Source organism: Lethenteron reissneri, chromosome 16, assembly GCF_015708825.2.
Source record: "Lethenteron reissneri isolate LAM-NWPU_2019-01 chromosome 16, ASM1570882v1, whole genome shotgun sequence".
Classification (NCBI taxonomy): domain Eukaryota; kingdom Metazoa; phylum Chordata; class Hyperoartia; order Petromyzontiformes; family Petromyzontidae; genus Lethenteron; species Lethenteron reissneri.
Window position 1 is genome coordinate 715,342 of NC_083794.1, and position 19,830 is coordinate 735,171.

The following is a 19,830-nucleotide window of genomic DNA, read 5'->3' on the forward strand; positions in this document are numbered from 1 at the left end:
CGAGTCAGACAACCAAGAGTCAGACAACCACGAGTCAGACAACCAAGAGTCAGACAACCAAGAGTCAGACAACCAAGAGTCAGACAACCAAGAGTCAGACAACCACGAGTCAGACAACCAAGAGTCAGACAACCACGAGTCAGACAACCACGAGTCAGACAACCACGAGTCAGACAACCAAGAGTCAGACAACCACGAGTCAGACAACCAAGAGTCAGACAACCACGAGTCAGACAACCAAGAGTCAGACAACCAAGAGTCAGACAACCAAGAGTCAGACAACCACGAGTCAGACAACCAAGAGTCAGACAACCACGAGTCAGACAACCAAGAGTCAGACAACCACGAGTCAGACAACCAAGAGTCAGACAACCACGAGTCAGACAACCAAGAGTCAGACAACCAAGAGTCAGACAACCACGAGTCAGACAACCACGAGTCAGACAACCAAGAGTCAGACAACCAAGAGTCAGACAACCACGAGTCAGACAACCACGAGTCAGACAACCACGAGTCAGACAACCAAGAGTCAGACAACCACGAGTCAGACAACCAAGAGTCAGACAACCACGAGTCAGACAACCAAGAGTCAGACAACCACGAGTCAGACAACCAGAGTCAGACAACCAAGAGTCAGACAACCACGAGTCAGACAACCAAGAGTCAGACAACCACGAGTCAGACAACCAAGAGTCAGACAACCAAGAGTCAGACAACCAAGAGTCAGACAACCACGAGTCAGACAACCACGAGTCAGACAACCAAGAGTCAGACAACCAAGAGTCAGACAACCAAGAGTCAGACAACCAAGAGTCAGACAACCACGAGTCAGACAACCACGAGTCAGACAACCACGAGTCAGACAACCACGAGTCAGACAACCACGAGTCAGACAACCAAGAGTCAGACAACCAAGAGTCAGACAACCACGAGTCAGACAACCACGAGTCAGACAACCAAGAGTCAGACAACCACGAGTCAGACAACCACGAGTCAGACAACCAAGAGTCAGACAACCACGAGTCAGACAACCAAGAGTCAGACAACCAAGAGTCAGACAACCACGAGTCAGACAACCACGAGTCAGACAACCACGAGTCAGACAACCAAGAGTCAGACAACCAAGAGTCAGACAACCACGAGTCAGACAACCAAGAGTCAGACAACCAAGAGTCAGACAACCACGAGTCAGACAACCAAGAGTCAGACAACCAAGAGTCAGACAACCACGAGTCAGACAACCAAGAGTCAGACAACCACGAGTCAGACAACCACGAGTCAGACAACCACGAGTCAGACAACCAAGAGTCAGACAACCAAGAGTCAGACAACCACGAGTCAGACAACCAAGAGTCAGACAACCACGAGTCAGACAACCAAGAGTCAGACAACCAAGAGTCAGACAACCAAGAGTCAGACAACCAAGAGTCAGACAACCACGAGTCAGACAACCACGAGTCAGACAACCACGAGTCAGACAACCACGAGTCAGACAACCACGAGTCAGACAACCACGAGTCAGACAACCACGAGTCAGACAACAAGAGTCAGACAACCAAGAGTCAGACAACCACGAGTCAGACAACCACGAGTCAGACAACCACGAGTCAGACAACCACGAGTCAGACAACCACGAGTCAGACAACCAAGAGTCAGACAACCAAGAGTCAGACAACCACGAGTCAGACAACCACGAGTCAGACAACCAAGAGTCAGACAACCAAGAGTCAGACAACCAAGAGTCAGACAACCACGAGTCAGACAACCAAGAGTCAGACAACCAAGAGTCAGACAACCACGAGTCAGACAACCAAGAGTCAGACAACCACGAGTCAGACAACCACGAGTCAGACAACCACGAGTCAGACAACCAAGAGTCAGACAACCACGAGTCAGCAACCAAGAGTCAGACAACCACGAGTCAGACAACCACGAGTCAGACAACCACGAGTCAGACAACCACGAGTCAGACAACCACGAGTCAGACAACCACGAGTCAGACAACCAAGAGTCAGACAACCACGAGTCAGACAACCACGAGTCAGACAACCAAGAGTCAGACAACCACGAGTCAGACAACCAAGAGTCAGACAACCACGAGTCAGACAACCACGACCAAGAGTCAGACAACCACGAGTCAGACAACCAAGAGTCAGACAACCAAGAGTCAGACAACCACGAGTCAGACAACCAAGAGTCAGACAACCACGAGTCAGACAACCAAGAGTCAGACAACCACGAGTCAGACAACCAAGAGTCAGACAACCACGAGTCAGACAACCACGAGTCAGACAACCAAGAGTCAGACAACCAAGAGTCAGACAACCAAGAGTCAGACAACCACGAGTCAGACAACCAAGAGTCAGACAACCACGAGTCAGACAACCAAGAGTCAGACAACCAAGAGTCAGACAACCACGAGTCAGACAACCAAGAGTCAGACAACCACGAGTCAGACAACCAAGAGTCAGACAACCACGAGTCAGACAACCAAGAGTCAGACAACCAAGAGTCAGACAACCAAGAGTCAGACAACCAAGAGTCAGACAACCACGAGTCAGACAACCACGAGTCAGACAACCACGAGTCAGACAACCACGAGTCAGACAACCAAGAGTCAGACAACCACGAGTCAGACAACCAAGAGTCAGACAACCAAGAGTCAGACAACCACGAGTCAGACAACCAAGAGTCAGACAACCACGAGTCAGACAACCACGAGTCAGACAACCAAGAGTCAGACAACCAAGAGTCAGACAACCAAGAGTCAGACAACCACGAGTCAGACAACCAAGAGTCAGACAACCAAGAGTCAGACAACCACGAGTCAGACAACCAAGAGTCAGACAACCAAGAGTCAGACAACCACGAGTCAGACAACCAAGAGTCAGACAACCACGAGTCAGACAACCACGAGTCAGACAACCACGAGTCAGACAACCACGAGTCAGACAACCAAGAGTCAGACAACCACGAGTCAGACAACCAAGAGTCAGACAACCAAGAGTCAGACAACCAAGAGTCAGACAACCAAGAGTCAGACAACCACGAGTCAGACAACCACGAGTCAGACAACCAAGAGTCAGACAACCAAGAGTCAGACAACCACGAGTCAGACAACCAAGAGTCAGACAACCACGAGTCAGACAACCACGAGTCAGACAACCAAGAGTCAGACAACCAAGAGTCAGACAACCACGAGTCAGACAACCAAGAGTCAGACAACCACGAGTCAGACAACCACGAGTCAGACAACCACGAGTCAGACAACCAAGAGTCAGACAACCACGAGTCAGACAACCAAGAGTCAGACAACCACGAGTCAGACAACCAAGAGTCAGACAACCAAGAGTCAGACAACCAAGAGTCAGACAACCAAGAGTCAGACAACCACGAGTCAGACAACCAAGAGTCAGACAACCACGAGTCAGACAACCAAGAGTCAGACAACCAAGAGTCAGACAACCACGAGTCAGACAACCAAGAGTCAGACAACCACGAGTCAGACAACCAAGAGTCAGACAACCACGAGTCAGACAACCAAGAGTCAGACAACCAAGAGTCAGACAACCAAGAGTCAGACAACCAAGAGTCAGACAACCACGAGTCAGACAACCACGAGTCAGACAACCACGAGTCAGACAACCACCACGAGTCAGACAACCAAGAGTCAGACAACCACGAGTCAGACAACCACGAGTCAGACAACCAAGAGTCAGACAACCACGAGTCAGACAACACGAGTCAGACAACCACGAGTCAGACAACCACGAGTCAGACAACCACGAGTCAGACAACACGAGTCAGACAACCACGAGTCAGACAACACGAGTCAGACAACCAAGAGTCAGACAACCACGAGTCAGACAACCAAGAGTCAGACAACCAAGAGTCAGACAACCACGAGTCAGACAACCACGAGTCAGACAACCACGAGTCAGACAACACGAGTCAGACAACCACGAGTCAGACAACCACGAGTCAGACAACCAAGAGTCAGACAACCACGAGTCAGACAACCACGAGTCAGACAACCAAGAGTCAGACAACACGAGTCAGACAACCAAGAGTCAGACAACCAAGAGTCAGACAACCACGAGTCAGACAACCACGAGTCAGACAACCAAGAGTCAGACAACCAAGAGTCAGACAACCAAGAGTCAGACAACCACGAGTCAGACAACCACGAGTCAGACAACCACGAGTCAGACAACCACGAGTCAGACAACCACGAGTCAGACAACCACGAGTCAGACAACCACGAGTCAGACAACCAAGAGTCAGACAACCACGAGTCAGACAACCACGAGTCAGACAACCAAGAGTCAGACAACCACGAGTCAGACAACCAAGAGTCAGACAACCACGAGTCAGACAACCACGAGTCAGACAACCAAGAGTCAGACAACCAAGAGTCAGACAACCAAGAGTCAGACAACCACGAGTCAGACAACCACGAGTCAGACAACCACGAGTCAGACAACCACGAGTCAGACAACCAAGAGTCAGACAACCACGAGTCAGACAACCACGAGTCAGACAACCAAGAGTCAGACAACCAAGAGTCAGACAACCAAGAGTCAGACAACCAAGAGTCAGACAACCAAGAGTCAGACAACCAAGAGTCAGACAACCAAGAGTCAGACAACCACGAGTCAGACAACCAAGAGTCAGACAACCAAGAGTCAGACAACCACGAGTCAGACAACCAAGAGTCAGACAACCAAGAGTCAGACAACCAAGAGTCAGACAACCACGAGTCAAACAACCAAGAGTCAGACAACCACGAGTCAGACAACCACGAGTCAGACAACCAAGAGTCAGACAACCAAGAGTCAGACAACCACGAGTCAGACAACCAAGAGTCAGACAACCAAGAGTCAGACAACCACGAGTCAGACAACCACGAGTCAGACAACCAAGAGTCAGACAACCACGAGTCAGACAACCAAGAGTCAGACAACCAAGAGTCAGACAACCAAGAGTCAGACAACCAAGAGTCAGACAACCAAGAGTCAGACAACCAAGAGTCAGACAACCACGAGTCAGACAACCAAGAGTCAGACAACCACGAGTCAGACAACCAAGAGTCAGACAACCAAGAGTCAGACAACCAAGAGTCAGACAACCAAGAGTCAGACAACCACGAGTCAGACAACCAAGAGTCAGACAACCACGAGTCAGACAACCACGAGTCAGACAACCACGAGTAAGACAACCAAGAGTCAGACAACCAAGAGTCAGACAACCACGAGTCAGACAACCACGAGTCAGACAACCACGAGTCAGACAACCACGAGTCAGACAACCACGAGTCAAACAACCACGAGTCAGACAACCACGAGTCAGACAACCACGAGTCAGACAACCACGAGTCAGACAACCACGAGTCAGACAACCAAGAGTCAGACAACCACGAGTCAGACAACCACGAGTAAGACAACCACGAGTCAGACAACCACGAGTCAGACAACCACGAGTCAGACAACCACGAGTCAGACAACCACGAGTCAGACAACCACGAGTCAGACAACCAAGAGTCAGACAACCACGAGTCAGACAACCACGAGTCAGACAACCACGAGTCAGACAACCACGAGTCAGACAACCACGAGTCAGACAACCACGAGTCAGACAACCAAGAGTAAGAGAGTAAGAAGCCCTCAGAGCAGACGGCGGGAGACTGTGAGGGCGCATCTGGGAAGTCGCCGCGTGTCTACCCCGCAGCAGATGCGGGATCTGCTGCGGAGGGGAGAACGCGTTGGTTCGGTGCGGTGGTGGTATCAACACCTTTGACCATGATGACGTATTGATCTTGAGAGGCACTTCATAAAACATAACAGACTATTTTTGTGAAAAGTATGTGCATTGCTATTGGGAGCAAATGTTGGACATTTAAGAGGTTTGGTGTCAAACTGAAACAAACAAAAAACCAGCACAGGTTTGTATATATTTTATTAAAATCGACGTGATTGACGCCATTAGTACCAAAACATGGAAATTAAGCTTGAGTAAAACTAAAAGTTCTAGCAGACATAGCATGTTACACCCTTAGTTGGATGTGTTACACAAACGCAGCTGGATAAGCCTCATTCAAATGCATCGAGAATCACTGGCCCCGCAGCTCAATCCCAGACCATCGTGTGCCGACTCAGCACATGACGTCAGCCATGCTTTCTGGCTGGAGCTTGAGGAGCCCCTTTTTTTCTCGTGGAGACGGTGGGGGCTCCACCGCCGGCGGGAGTGACGCCTCCACAAGATGAAATCCAACGAACAGCTCGTAAACAAACGCACCGAGCACCCCACCGATCATGGGTGCCACCACAGGCACCCAGCTCCAGTAGCCACCGGACCTGCAGAAACACACACAGGAGCACATTACGAGTTAGGCACATGAGCAGAGTACACTTGTAAATGTTGTGGGTTTACTCTCCAACACAATGGTGTTCTGAACACGCAACTAATTGCCATGTTTTGTTTACGTGACAAGCATTACTAATTAATTGGCTGTGTTGGCTGTGTCGGGTGGTACCGGGTTTAATGACACATTTATATTTACGCGATCTAACCCAAAACACCTTAATTATGCTCATTTTCCGTTTACAGTCCTCACCCAATTTATAAAATTCCCCATTCCTATGGCGGGGGTCAGTCTGACAGTGAATTACAATTTGACTTCGCCACAAAGCGGTACTTAATGTATCAACCCTTAAGGGGTGATGAGTTGAGTCATACCGCCATCAGGATTTGAACTCGCAACCTTCCAATCGCAACCTGAGCCAGTATTCTGGTTACAGATCACGCAATTGCTCGTCCTCATATACTCACGAAAATACTTTCCAACCCCATCCAGCAATGGACGTGAAGAGACGCGGGCCGAGGTCACGGGCCGGGTTCACGGCGTACCCCGCGTTGAAGCCCATGGAGAGCCCGATGAGCACGACGACGAGGCCTATTATGTAGGGCTGCATGCCCTTTGGAGCTGGGTTGTTTCGCTTGTCTATCACCGCCATGATGCACACCAGCAGGGCTGCAGTGCCAATCAGCTGTGCTCACACAATACACGCAATGTTTCCTGTCAAGCAACGGCATTCGTCGGTTTTATACAGCGGTAACATGGAAAGGTTCTGTTATGGGACTTGACACACAGATGTAAGAGTGCAGCCGTGTAACCTAGCACGTCAGAGGAGAGATTGCCATGAAATTCCAACAGGGCTACGAGATGGCTGGGGGATGGCAGAACATAAAATTTGCATAGTATTCAGTGGTTTCTCTTGTTTGTGGACATTTAGAAATATTTCCCCATTAACTACTCCACAAAACACATCTTTTACAGGCGGTACCAGATCACGTATTTTATGTACTGTGTTGAATCGGACCTGGATCTTGTGTTTAATCAAGATTTTGGAGATCTTATGGTTTATAGCAATACAGTATATAATTTAATGTTGGGTTTATCTATGGCAGTATATAGTACGGTGTATGCTCGTGTGATGTAAGAGAATAAAGTTTAGATGGAAGCATATTATATAATTTTTTACGACGTAGAATTGTAATGTATTACTTGCTGTTAGTAACTCAGCTTATTGTAGAGTATAGTAAGTATACTGATGGTGCTATGCAGTTTATACTTTAGTTTTTTATGTAGTTTATACTTTAGTTTTCTACGTGGTTGTTTAGTAACTGCAGCTACATACTATTAACATTCCTTTCCTTTGTTAATGCTACTCCCTGCACCCCCCCTTGGTGCTGTTGATCCTGCATAATGCATGGGCATAATATGACTATGAAACCCCCCCACCCACCTCCTACGCATTTCCCATGAATATGCTAAATTCCTCTTCATATGCACATTCTTTTTGTTAAGGCGCTCTTCCACCTCCAACCCAGCTTATATATAAGCTCCTAGCTTGGTAGTGTCTCATTCTTCACCTGAAGACGGCTGCTTGCGTTGTAGCCGAAACGTCGTGAGAATTATTTTATTTTATTATGTTTTATTTTAATTATTTTATTACTTCCCTTCTACGTGACTTTACCGAAAGAACCAAGAAGATGAATCCCTGCAGTCACGAAAGCTTTAAATCGAAATTTACATTACCTTGGTACATGTCTTGACATTAAGAGGCTAAATGTCTCACTAACATAGCTTCCATTTTCCTCGATGTGGCGGTGGCTCTCGTTGTTTAATAGGTTGAATGTGTCTCATGAACACAGCTGCTGCTGCGGGAGCCGTCTCACATTGGCATGCTAATCTCTAATCTCGAGCAATACAATGGCCTAGGTATATTACTTGTAAATTCCATCTCTAGCCCCGCCCACTTACCCTTGGGTTGTACCCATCTCAAACCTATAACCTGTTTCTGCAGTAGTTCTCTCGCTATATTTCTCCTGCCTCAGCAGTTCGCCTGAAGGCGATTGCTCGTGTTGCGATAAAACGTGGTGATTTTATTTATTTATTTTTCTATCTACGTGACTTTACCGAAAGACCCAGAAAGTAGAATGACCTGTTTGGAAGTGAAGTAACAAAACGCACGTGTGTGTGTGCTGAAATGTATTAATAAACCTGATCCACAAATCCATTTCCCAGAGACAGGTGCTCTGAGGGGTAAGTGGCAAAAACTCCAGCCAGCTGAATTGTGTAGTTCCCATTGCCGGCGTACAGGAAGGCATCTGCAATACAATGACAATGTTAACAGCCAATGTTGCTCATTGGTATCGATTAGAATAAGGAAGAAGAGTATTAGACAGACACTACTGATTAAATGTTTATTGTTAAATAACCTTTAAACAATAGGGGCCCGATATTCGTGTGATGGAAATTTCCACCGATTACAGGAAGCATTCAGAAAGTAAAATATTTGAAATTATTGATACATTCTGGACCTTTACAAATTACACGAATAATAAATGTGTTACAGCTATTGAATATCTTTATCATCATTTTGGTCATTATCAGCCATGGTCAATCCACTGCTGGATGAATACCTCCCCAAGCTGCCACCATCTCCTGGATCCAGCAATGTAACAACCCAGCGCCTGCACACGAACTGATTTCTTTGCTCCATCTCCCCAGTGGACCGTGTTTTGGGATGTTTTCCATTCCTTGACTGCCACTCCATCACTATTCTTGACCACCGGTTATCGTCCCTTCTATCAATATGCCCAGCCCAAGCCTACTCCCTTTTCTTAACGGTTCCGATGATTTCATTAACCAGTGTTTGCTCTAGAATTCACGTGTTGCTCTTTGCATTTGTCCATGTAATTTCAAGCATGCATCTCTCCATGCTTATTTGCGCACTTTTCACTTTCCTACATTTTTCGTAAATTCAACACAGAAAATGTGTGTACCAGGGACAGTTACTGCGGGCGGAATTAAATCGAAACTATTAAACAAAGAGGCGGACGAGAGCATGGTGAGATGCTTTTGGAAGCTGAACTTGACAATGAAAAGCAACACAGCGATGCGCCTAGGGAAGGGAGCTTTCTACCATTGCATATTACTTGCTGTGACATGGCTCAGAAAAAATGTAATTGACTAAAATGGAATAAAATCTAAACAGTGCACAAAGAAGCCTGGGGAGATACATGTTTGGAATTACGTGGACAGACACAGATAGGAGCACGTGAATTAGAGAACATATGAAGGTTAATGCCATCATCAAAAATGTGAAGATTGGAATTTGCCAGGACACACATGCGATGATGATCAATGGTCAAGAATAATAATGGAGTGGCAGCCAAGGAATGGAACACGTTCAGGAGGATGACTACCGAGGAGATTGAGTGATGAGATAAGTTCGTGTGAGGGTGCACGGTGGATTACACTGGTCTACAGCCAAAATGCTTCGGAAATAAATGTAGTCCAACTCTACTAATTCTGGGTCATTGAGAATGAAAATGATGCTTAAAATTGTTGATTGGCTCTAGTTTTCAAGATATGCTAACGGGTCAGTATATACGACCCTTGACTTGGGAATGGTGGAGGATAAGTGAGTTATAAAGGGAAGGGATCTCAATTTCAACCAGAAATGACTAAAATACATATTTGACTGGATCTATGAATAAATGTCTGACTGGGTTTGGACAGTGCTTGATTTTTTAGCAAAACAATGAATGATGCAATCTGAACCTGGTATTGCATCATACATGACATGAATTGCATCATGTTATTCCTAGAAGTCATGGATAATGTAATCATAACTAGGCTTACATCCCTCTGATGAACAAATTGTCCTATATCAGCTCTATAAATCATATGGTAGTTTATATGGTAGTTTGCCATTTTTCTCCACTTACATGGTGGATCTGATGGATGGGTGTCTGGAATTGATGTGGTCCAAGAAGTGGTTCAATGCTGGGAGGCCATGTGGTCCAATGACGAAAGTGTCATCCACATACCTCTTCCACAGGGAAGGACGCAGGGTGGATGTCTGGATGGCGTCTGATTCAAACTTTCCCATGAACATATTGGCTATCACTGGTGACAAGGGGGAGCCCATAGGGGTATCCTCATTCTGTTTGTAGAAGGTGTCATTCCAGGTAAAATAAGTGTTGGTGAGGCAATGCCTAACCAGCGCAGGTACATCCGAATTCAATCAATTCCAGACACTCATCCATCAGATTCACCATGGAAGTGGAGAAAGATGGCAAACTACCATTCTTAGATATTCTGTTTGAGAGGAGACCTGACGGATCCTTGGGACATTCTGTCTACAGAAAAGCCACCCACACAGATTCCTACTTGAAACCTGATTCCCACCACCACCCATCTCAAAATAATTATCTCATCAAAACGCTATACCACAGAACTCATGGCATTTCTGACCAACACCACCTGGCCAGTGAATTAAGACATGTACATCGGGCCCTCAGGATGAACGGATACTCTGACCGTACCATCCGCCAAGCTGTTTCTCCCACCATACAGAAACAGCCACTTGAAACTCCAATCAAAACAATCACGTTGCCATACATAGCAGGCGTGACCAAAAAGATCTCCAAAATTCTAAACAAACATAAGATCCAAGTCCGATTCAGTACAGTACATAAAATCCGTGATCTAATTCCATCTGTGAAGTATGTCATCTCTGACTTGCAATACCATGGAGTCTATAAACTGAGTTGCAGCTGTGGTGATTGTTACATTGGTGAAACGAAACGTCATGTCTCTGATCGTGTCCGCGAGCATAAGTCATATCTGAAACACGGCAAAATTGAGTTTTCCGCCGTTGCCGATCATTGCTACAACGCTGTGGGCTCTCATGATATTGTTTTTTCTGAGACCAAGGTGCTCTGCAAACCCTCTGGCTACCATCAAAGGTTTGTACACGAAGCCATTCAGATATACAAACATAGACATAACTTCAACCGTGATGATGGGTACAAACTGAGTAATCATTGGAAAGATGTTATTAACCATGTAAAAAATATTTAACTACACATATCTGTACCATCTTATTTGACAGGTACTTTCTACTTTACCGAGTGTTGACATCCCCAGCGTTTAACAGTACTGCTTTTTTGCATTTGGTATTTGGATTCTCAACCAACATCGGTTTAGGTTGAGGTACACTGATTGTTTTCTTGCACATGACGACGTTGACCAATTTCTTTTGTAGCTCCGTTTTCTTGCACACGACGTTACATTCCCTGGTTACCACATTCAGATAAGCCCCTCTCCCCTTAACTTGTATTTAAGGGCTGGTCTTTTGGAATTTTCCTCACTTGATGCAGTAATTTTAGCTGTGACGGTCCCACCTGATGACGGAGACTTATGTTGCCTCCGAAACGTCGTGATTGATTATTTTATTTTATTTCCATTATTACTTTTATTAACTTTTCATTTTATTTTTTACCTACGTGACTTTACCGAAGAAACCTGAGAGTATGAATCCTTGCAGTCACGAAAGCTTAAAATCTAGAATTACACACCTCATAACACAAGGTCAACTGAAAGACCTTGTCAGGGATTTGGAACTACCCAAGAGTAAGGCAGAGCTGTTGGGCTCTAGGCTGCAGCAGTGGCATCTCCTGGCAGGTGATGTTAGGGAAAAGATGGCATGGAAAGCCTTCCAGTCAGTGGCAACACATTTTCTCGGAAAGAAAAAGGCAGACAACTATAGGAAGTTGTTGGAAAACCTCAAGGCATACTAAAGCCTTGGTTGCAATGTCACTAAAAATAAATTGTTTGCACTCTCATCTAGATTTTTTTCTCACCGAACTGCGGAGCAGTGAGCGACGAGCATGGCGAGTGATGTCACCAGGACATTGCCACAATATACATAGACATAAAATGTAAAACACTTAAATATATTTGGAACAGTAGCCAATCAGTTGCTTTAATGATCATATTTGAATTCAGCACATCAAAATCCATAATAAACAGCACATTTCATCTCTGAAGCAGACGACGTCTAAAACATTGTAGACCAGTGTTATTTTATCGCAGCATTGTGAGGGGCTGCCACCCTGCCACGCAAGTAAAGAAATGCGGTGTAATCTCACCATAATACAGTCCGAACACGGTGCCTGCGCCCATGAAAGCTCCGAGGAGCTGAGCCAGCATGTAGAGAGGTAACTTGTGCCATTCGAAGCGACCCAGAACGGCAAACGCAAATGTAACGGCTGGGTTCAGGTGTCCACCTGGCAATGCACACGGGGGCAGGGGGGGGGGCACGGCGGGTCTCTCAACGTCTGGCTTAACAGTGGACTTCACTATTGTCACAATCACTCTTTTGGCCAACGGTGTCGTAAAAACCCAAGCGCTGTGCGAATGAAGTGCTAAAGAAGACAGTTAAAATCCCGTCCGATATTCACCCAGGAGAGCCTCACCGATGCTCAAGACTCTTTCAAAAGGGCCCTCCCTGCCAAGTAGTACTACTTGGCAGGGCCCTGCCTGCCAAGTAGTACTACTTGGCAGGGCCCTCCCTGCCAAGTAGTACTACTTGGCAGGGCCCTCCCTGCCAAGTAGTACTACTTGGCAGGGCCCTGCCTGCCAAGTAGTACTACTTGGCAGGGCCCTCCCTGCCAAGTAGTACTACTTGGCAGGGCCCTGCCTGCCAAGTAGTACTACTTGGCAGGGCCCTCCCTGCCAAGTAGTACTACTTGGCAGGGCCCTGCCTGCCAAGTAGTACTACTTGGCAGGGCCCTCCCTGCCAAGTAGTACTACTTGGCAGGGCCCTGCCTGCCAAGTAGTACTACTTGGCAGGGCCCTCCCTGCCAAGTAGTACTACTTGGCAGGGCCCTGCCTGCCAAGTAGTACTACTTGGCAGGGCCCTCCCTGCCAAGTAGTACTACTTGGCAGGGCCCTGCCTGCCAAGTAGTACTACTTGGCAGGGCCCTCCCTGCCAAGTAGTACTACTTGGCAGGGCCCTGCCTGCCAAGTAGTACTACTTGGCAGGGCCCTCCCTGCCAAGTAGTACTACTTGGCAGGGCCCTCCCTGCCAAGTAGTACTACTTGGCAGGGCCCTGCCTGCCAAGTAGTACTACTTGGCAGGGCCCTGCCTGCCAAGTAGTACTACTTGGCAGGGCCCTCCCTGCCAAGTAGTACTACTTGGCAGGGCCCTGCCTGCCAAGTAGTACTACTTTCAACTTGCGACCCGTCGCCGCACACGAGTCGCTCACTCTCGCGGAGAGAGTGAGTCAGAGGCGCGAGGAACCACAGACAAGCGGCAAGGCAGCCACGCGGTGATCCAGCACCAACAACTGCCCAAGCTCTGCGGTCCTCTATTTATGAAGGTGTTATCGGTCAACTTATGCGTGTTTACGTGTGGGAGGAAACCAGAACATCCGTACAACACCCACGCGTGCGAGGGGGGAAACGCCCTATCCCAAACAGACGGAACGAGTGGAGTCCACACCTTTGCTCTACGGGTACTGCATTCTCCTGGCAAGCCAGGGTATAGCTCCTCCTCGACGCCCACGTGAAGGTAGTTTCACAACATTTGTGCTTGATTCACAAACCCTCGCTGCCTTGGCAGCGCCGAATTCGCAGGCCACGTGCATAACCAGCACCACCCGACAAAGTATTTGCATTAAGAGGCGATGTTTCTCTGTGCAATTGAGTTATTCCCAGGTAATTATTCAGCACTGGAAGTTTTGCCAACACCAGTTACATTGAGTGCGTTTTTCGTTTGTTTAGGTAACGGAGGCATCTCGTGCAGAACAGGGATGAACAAACTCCACACCAGAAGGGGACTCGAGTCGCATTGGAACCCAGGCCCGTCATGCTGTGAGGCACGGGTGCCACAGCCCCCTGCCTCTCTCTCATTAACACACGTTTCGCATTCACCCGGCGACACTCGAGCAGACGTCCAATTCTGTAGTTACACTTGTCATGACGGAGAAGCGGAGGACGGGTTTCGTGTGGCGTGCGATTGAAATGACGTGGGGGTGTCAAGCGGCATGCGGCGCAGTTAGCTCCTGCGCATCGAGCGCGTACCTGAAACGCCTGCAGCGGCGTGGAGTCCCATGGTGACCGCAAACCCAAAGGCGAGGTTGATCGTGAGGAACTGCCCCTTGAGTCCTCCACTCAATTCAACCTGCGCCACCGAGCCACACCCAAACAACTGCCCGAGCAGCGAAGGCGGAGAAGGAGCGGCGAGTTGGCGTCAGAAAAGCACGAGCAAACATCCAAACGATTCATTACGATACAACTTGTTTGCCCAGGAAAGCCTCACCGAGTTTCAACACCCTGTTTTATGTGGTGTGTAATCCCAATTGAGTCATTTGCAAGTAATGTATTGCAGTGGGATGTTTGGCCAATACCAGTTACAATGTGAGTTGTCTTAGCTATACGATTAAAGTGGAGAACCTGGAGGAAACCCCTTGTAGAACAGGGGGAGAACATAAGGATCCACACAGAAAGGCACCCATGTGGGGAGTCGAATACGTTGATCTGATATCGTTTCTTACACGGCGCTCCACTCACAACTAAGCATAAATTACAACTTGGATCGGAGATTTGATGATCGAACATGATTCTTATTGATGACAGGTCTTGAACTCCTCGCAAGTCACTTACAACCAGAATGTACGTCCCCACAAACTCTGCCATCGCCTCGCAGACCAGCCTATTTCGGATGAACAGCCTCCGCTGCAGCCTCTTCATTCGCCCCTCTTGCACCGGCATCGTCTCCTGCACGCAGCACAGGGCAATGGGATTGGGATCCGAGGATGGAATGCGCATTATACATTTTAAATATTAAGAGCAGGGCTCACCACCCTGATCTAAGAGCAGCGCTCACCACCCTGGTGGGTCTAAGAGCAGCGCTCACCACCCTGGTGGGTCTAAGAGCAGCGCTCACCACCCTGGTGGGTCTAAGAGCAGCGCTCACCACCCTGGTGGGTCTAAGAGCAGGGCTCACCACCCTGGTCTAAGAGCAGCGCTCACCACCCTGGTGGGTCTAAGAGCAGGGCTCACCACCCTGGTCTAAGAGCAGCGCTCACCACCCTGGTGGGTCTAAGAGCAGCGCTCACCACCCTGGTCTAAGAGCAGCGCTCACCACCCCGGTGGGTCTAAGAGCAGCGCTCACCACCCTGGTCTAAGAGCAGCGCTCACCACCCTGGTGGGTCTAAGAGCAGCGCTCACCACCCTGGTCTAAGAGCAGCGCTCACCACCCTGGTGGGTCTAAGAGCAGCGCTCACCACCCTGGTCTAAGAGCAGCGCTCACCACCCTGGTGGGTCTAAGAGCAGCGCTCACCACCCTGGTGGGTCTAAGAGCAGCGCTCACCACCCTGGTGGGTCTAAGAGCAGGGCTCACCACCCTGGTCTAAGAGCAGCGCTCACCACCCTGGTGGGTCTAAGAGCAGCGCTCACCACCCTGGTGGGTCTAAGAGCAGCGCTCACCACCCTGGTGGGTCTAAGAGCAGGGCTCACCACCCTGGTCTAAGAGCAGCGCTCACCACCCTGGTGGGTCTAAGAGCAGGGCTCACCACCCTGGTCTAAGAGCAGCGCTCACCACCCTGGTGGGTCTAAGAGCAGCGCTCACCACCCTGGTGGGTCTAAGAGCAGCGCTCACCACCCTGGTGGGTCTAAGAGCAGGGCTCACCACCCTGGTCTAAGAGCAGCGCTCACCACCCTGGTGGGTCTAAGAGCAGCGCTCACCACCCTGGTGGGTCTAAGAGCAGCGCTCACCACCCTGGTGGGTCTAAGAGCAGGGCTCACCACCCTGGTCTAAGAGCAGCGCTCACCACCCTGGTGGGTCTAAGAGCAGGGCTCACCACCCTGGTCTAAGAGCAGCGCTCACCACCCTGGTGGGTCTAAGAGCAGCGCTCACCACCCTGGTGGGTCTAAGAGCAGCGCTCACCACCCTGGTGGGTCTAAGAGCAGCGCTCACCACCGCCAGCGCCCGGCGTGTATCAATACGTGTACATTATATGCAATTCATACGGCACACTGACGATGTATATTGTAGTAACACATTCCTGCGGAGGGAGCTGGTAGGAACGATGGGTTGCTCGGTCCATGGCCAGGGTCAACGGCGGCGTGGTGTATTCCGCAAATATGCCCGACTGTGAGGGCGGGCACAAGCCGGCGTGAGTAGGTGAAACGTTGAGTTTTATAAGGGCACCACGGGGTGACCAGCCCCTCCCTACCCAGCCCCACCCAGCCCCACCCATCCCATCCCCCACCCAGCCCCACCCTCCCCACCCAGCCCCTCCCCAACCTCCCCACCCAGCCCCTCCCCACCCAGCCCCTCCCTCCCCACCCAGCCCCTCCCTGCACGACGGACGGACGGACACAATAACCCCCTGTGGGCTGGTGTAACCAGAGGTTCCTACCAGTATAACGAATACAGTATATATAGACTGTATATGGTAGCGTGTGTATACTGCGTGTGTATTGCACAAAATGTACTATAAATGCAGAGGCATATACTCTGTACATAGAGCAGCCTTCTCTGGAGCACATGCCGTACGAACTGGTGGTGTGCGCCACATCGTTAGTTATGTGTCTGTTGTGTTTGTTGTGTGTTTGTTGTGTCTGTTGTGCGTTTGTTGTGTTTGTTGTGTGTTTGTTGTGTTTGTTGTGTGTTTGTTGTGTGTTTGCTGTGTGTTTGATGTGTGTTTGTTGTGTGTTTGTTGTGTGTTTGACTGGGTGCAATCTTCACTTTGTTAATTCAGACCGTGTAATTAACATGTTGTACACGCATCGTTACGTGTTGGCGATGTGTGTAAATTGACAGCCTGTACACCCTTGCCAATAATAATCATGTCAACTCGTAATGCGCAAGCCGCAGTGTTCGTTCACTCGCAGAGAGAGAGAGGATGACCCAGAGGCGCGAGAGGAGCCACAGATGAGCGGTGAGCCCACGGTACCAACAATCGCTCAAGCTCTGCGGTCCTCTACATATCACGGTGTTATCGGCCAATTAATGAGTGTTACCATGTAGGAGGAAACCGGAGCACCCGTAGAAAACCCACGCATGCGAGGGAGAAACACTCTATCCCATAGGGATGGAACAGGTGGAGTCCACGTTTTTGCAGTACCGTCTTCTCATGGGGAGCCAAGGCAGGGCGCCTCCTCGTCGCCCAGGGGAAGGGAGTTTCACAACATTTATGCAATCCACCAATCCTCGCCACTGCTTCCACCGTGCTGGATTAGAGGTGTGCGTAGCCACCGCCGCCCGGCAAAATGAGATGTTCCATCTCAAATGATTTTCCATGTGAAAACTTGAAAACAATGACAACTAAAAAACACCCATCTAAATGAGATGTCAATTGCGGGTGCTCGTATTGCGTCCGCACCGTCTTTCTGCACGGTAGTGGATCGACTAACATCATCAGCAACGTCCACGCACTTGTGTGGACTACATCTGGCTCATGTAAGAATTAAATCTTAATTACAAACTTCCACCTGGGAAATCACCTGGAGATGGAGGAATATCTGATTTTTAGGCCGTTTAGGCCTAAAATGAGATATTAACACGTTACAACGCGCGGGCAAACGTGTTAAATCCATAACTCGTATGGCGTGAATTTACACGGTGACTATCGCACCCAGCCCAAGACATATAGTTAGTAAATAACGCTGTGAGACGATGCACACAGCACGGTAACATCGCGTGTGCCTTCACGTACAGAGAGAGGGCGGCTCACCAGAGATCGTGAGATGGGTGGAACGGGCCACGCTGGCGACACCCCACTGCCATCAGGCATAGATATATTTTGAGGCTATATTTGGAAGCAATATTCGTTAAATCGATTTAAAAAGTTCAATGAAGTTGCCAGGAAAAGCAGTAAAATGTAGTTCCACATATTGCATTTGCTGATATAAGGTACAACTGATGTAAAGTGTTCCAGATAAAACAAATTATGAATAATTCGAGAAAACCTACAATTATAATACAGAGGGTAGAGTGCCTCTGTGGTGCAGCGTGTGATTTTTGTTCGTGAACAATTTAAATGTTTGTATTTTATGAAAATGATAGAATCAGCACAACAGCGTTACCTTTGGTTTTGAAGCGTTGCACTGAAACAACAGCGGCCTCTGTTCCCTCTTGGTGCACGCTCCCAAGGCGATAGCTGTGTTAGGGGCATGCGGCTACTGCTGCTGCTACTTGCTGCTGCTGCTGTTGGTATAAGTAGCACCAGGCAGCGCGCACCCATTGGATGCTCGCTAACAATATAGGTTAATTTACATGTCCGCCCACAGAGCTTATATAATAATTTATCTGTGGGTTTTTGGTAACTCGACAGCAGGTTACGTCAGCTGCGCTCAACGGTATAAATCAAAAACGTGTGTGTACGTTCATTCAGACGGAGCGAATTGTGTGGGAGTGAGACGAGTTTATTAGGAGGGCTCATTGCTACGAATGATGATAACGCAGCCCAAGTATCAGTGCAGTGTTGAATGAAAGCCTATTGCAATCAATCCAACACTCAACTCTTCATAATACAGATTTTTGGGTTAGATCGCGTAAATATAAATGTGTCGTTAACCTACCACCACCCGACACAGCCAATCAGTAAGGTTTGTCAGTAAACAAACGTGCCAATTAGAAACTACTTCAGCACAATGGTGTATTGGAGATTAAACCCACAACATTTATCATTTGAGTACGACGTTTCGCTGGTGATTAGAACCAGCTTCATCAGGCGACTTTCCGGAATTGTGAGGAAGTTTTCGTGCTTCTGGTCTTAAACAGAGTTTGCTAAATGGCAATCGTCAAAAAAGCTTTAACTTCCCTGCCTCTCAGTGACGAGTCTTGCAAATGTGTCCACAGATTAAGTTGAATCTAAAAAAAGATTTTCCTCATTTGAAAAAGTATCCGCAAATTACTTTCCTGGGATTACACAGGGCAGCAATCATCGCCCCCGATTAGCAGACTAACGCCCACTTGCAGGGTCAGCCGCCACTGGAAGTGCCCTTCAAATATGTGAGCTGGCATGCAAGGTGCTTTGAGTTACTGAGGCATTCAAGCAAGTGCATATACATGTAAAATCGTTATATATTGTTACATCTGTAAAACGTGGATTATAGGAAGATGCCATTTGCATATGGAAGTTGTTGTGAAACTCTTCAAAGTTAATTTCCCAGCAATTGCAATGTGGCCGCACAAAACAAGCAAAAAGCTTGCAGCCAATAAGTAGCTGGGGCAGGGCCAAGGGGAATTTGAACTGTGGCCTTCAACCAGCAGTGGATGCTGATGGCCACCTCATCGCCGTCATGATAGATATCTCCACCGCCGGATGAAGCCCTCACCGCATCCATCATTTTGGCCTATGTGTGCCGAGGCTGCTGTGTGGCCACAGGCTTCCCCTTGATTCAGGAATAGCCGTGTGTACAATTCCATAGCTTCCGCTGCATGCTTTGCTTTGTGCTTAACT

The 19,830-nt window shown here is 48.4% G+C and overlaps 1 protein-coding gene across 1 annotated transcript; it reads right to left on the reverse strand.

The window, feature by feature from the left end:
- Positions 1–5,847: 5,847 nt before the first annotated feature.
- On the reverse strand, positions 5,848–18,555 carry LOC133342835 (aquaporin-3-like). The gene is made up of 7 exons (XM_061552147.1): positions 18,452–18,555; positions 15,023–15,136; positions 14,441–14,567; positions 12,505–12,642; positions 8,564–8,670; positions 6,829–7,046; positions 5,848–6,353 (listed from the first exon to the last, which is right to left on the reverse strand). Exons 2-7 carry the CDS (start codon positions 15,128–15,130, stop codon positions 6,152–6,154), a joined length of 900 nt encoding a protein of 299 aa, XP_061408131.1. The 5' UTR covers positions 15,131–15,136; positions 18,452–18,555; the 3' UTR covers positions 5,848–6,151.
- Between the last annotated feature and the right edge of the window lie 1,275 nt (positions 18,556–19,830).

Excerpts from the sequence above, each read along its gene's own strand:
- LOC133342835 (XM_061552147.1), bottom strand. The coding sequence starts at position 15,130 with ATGCCGGTGCAAGAGGGGCGAATGAAGAGGCTGCAGCGGAGGCTGTTC. Across the intron at positions 14,568-15,022 it reads TGGGGACGTACATTCTGGTT|TTGTTTGGGTGTGGCTCGGT; the intron begins GTAAGTGACTTG and ends CTGCTCGGGCAG. Across the intron at positions 12,643-14,440 it reads CGCCGCTGCAGGCGTTTCAG|GTGGACACCTGAACCCAGCC; the intron begins GTACGCGCTCGA and ends GTGCATTGCCAG.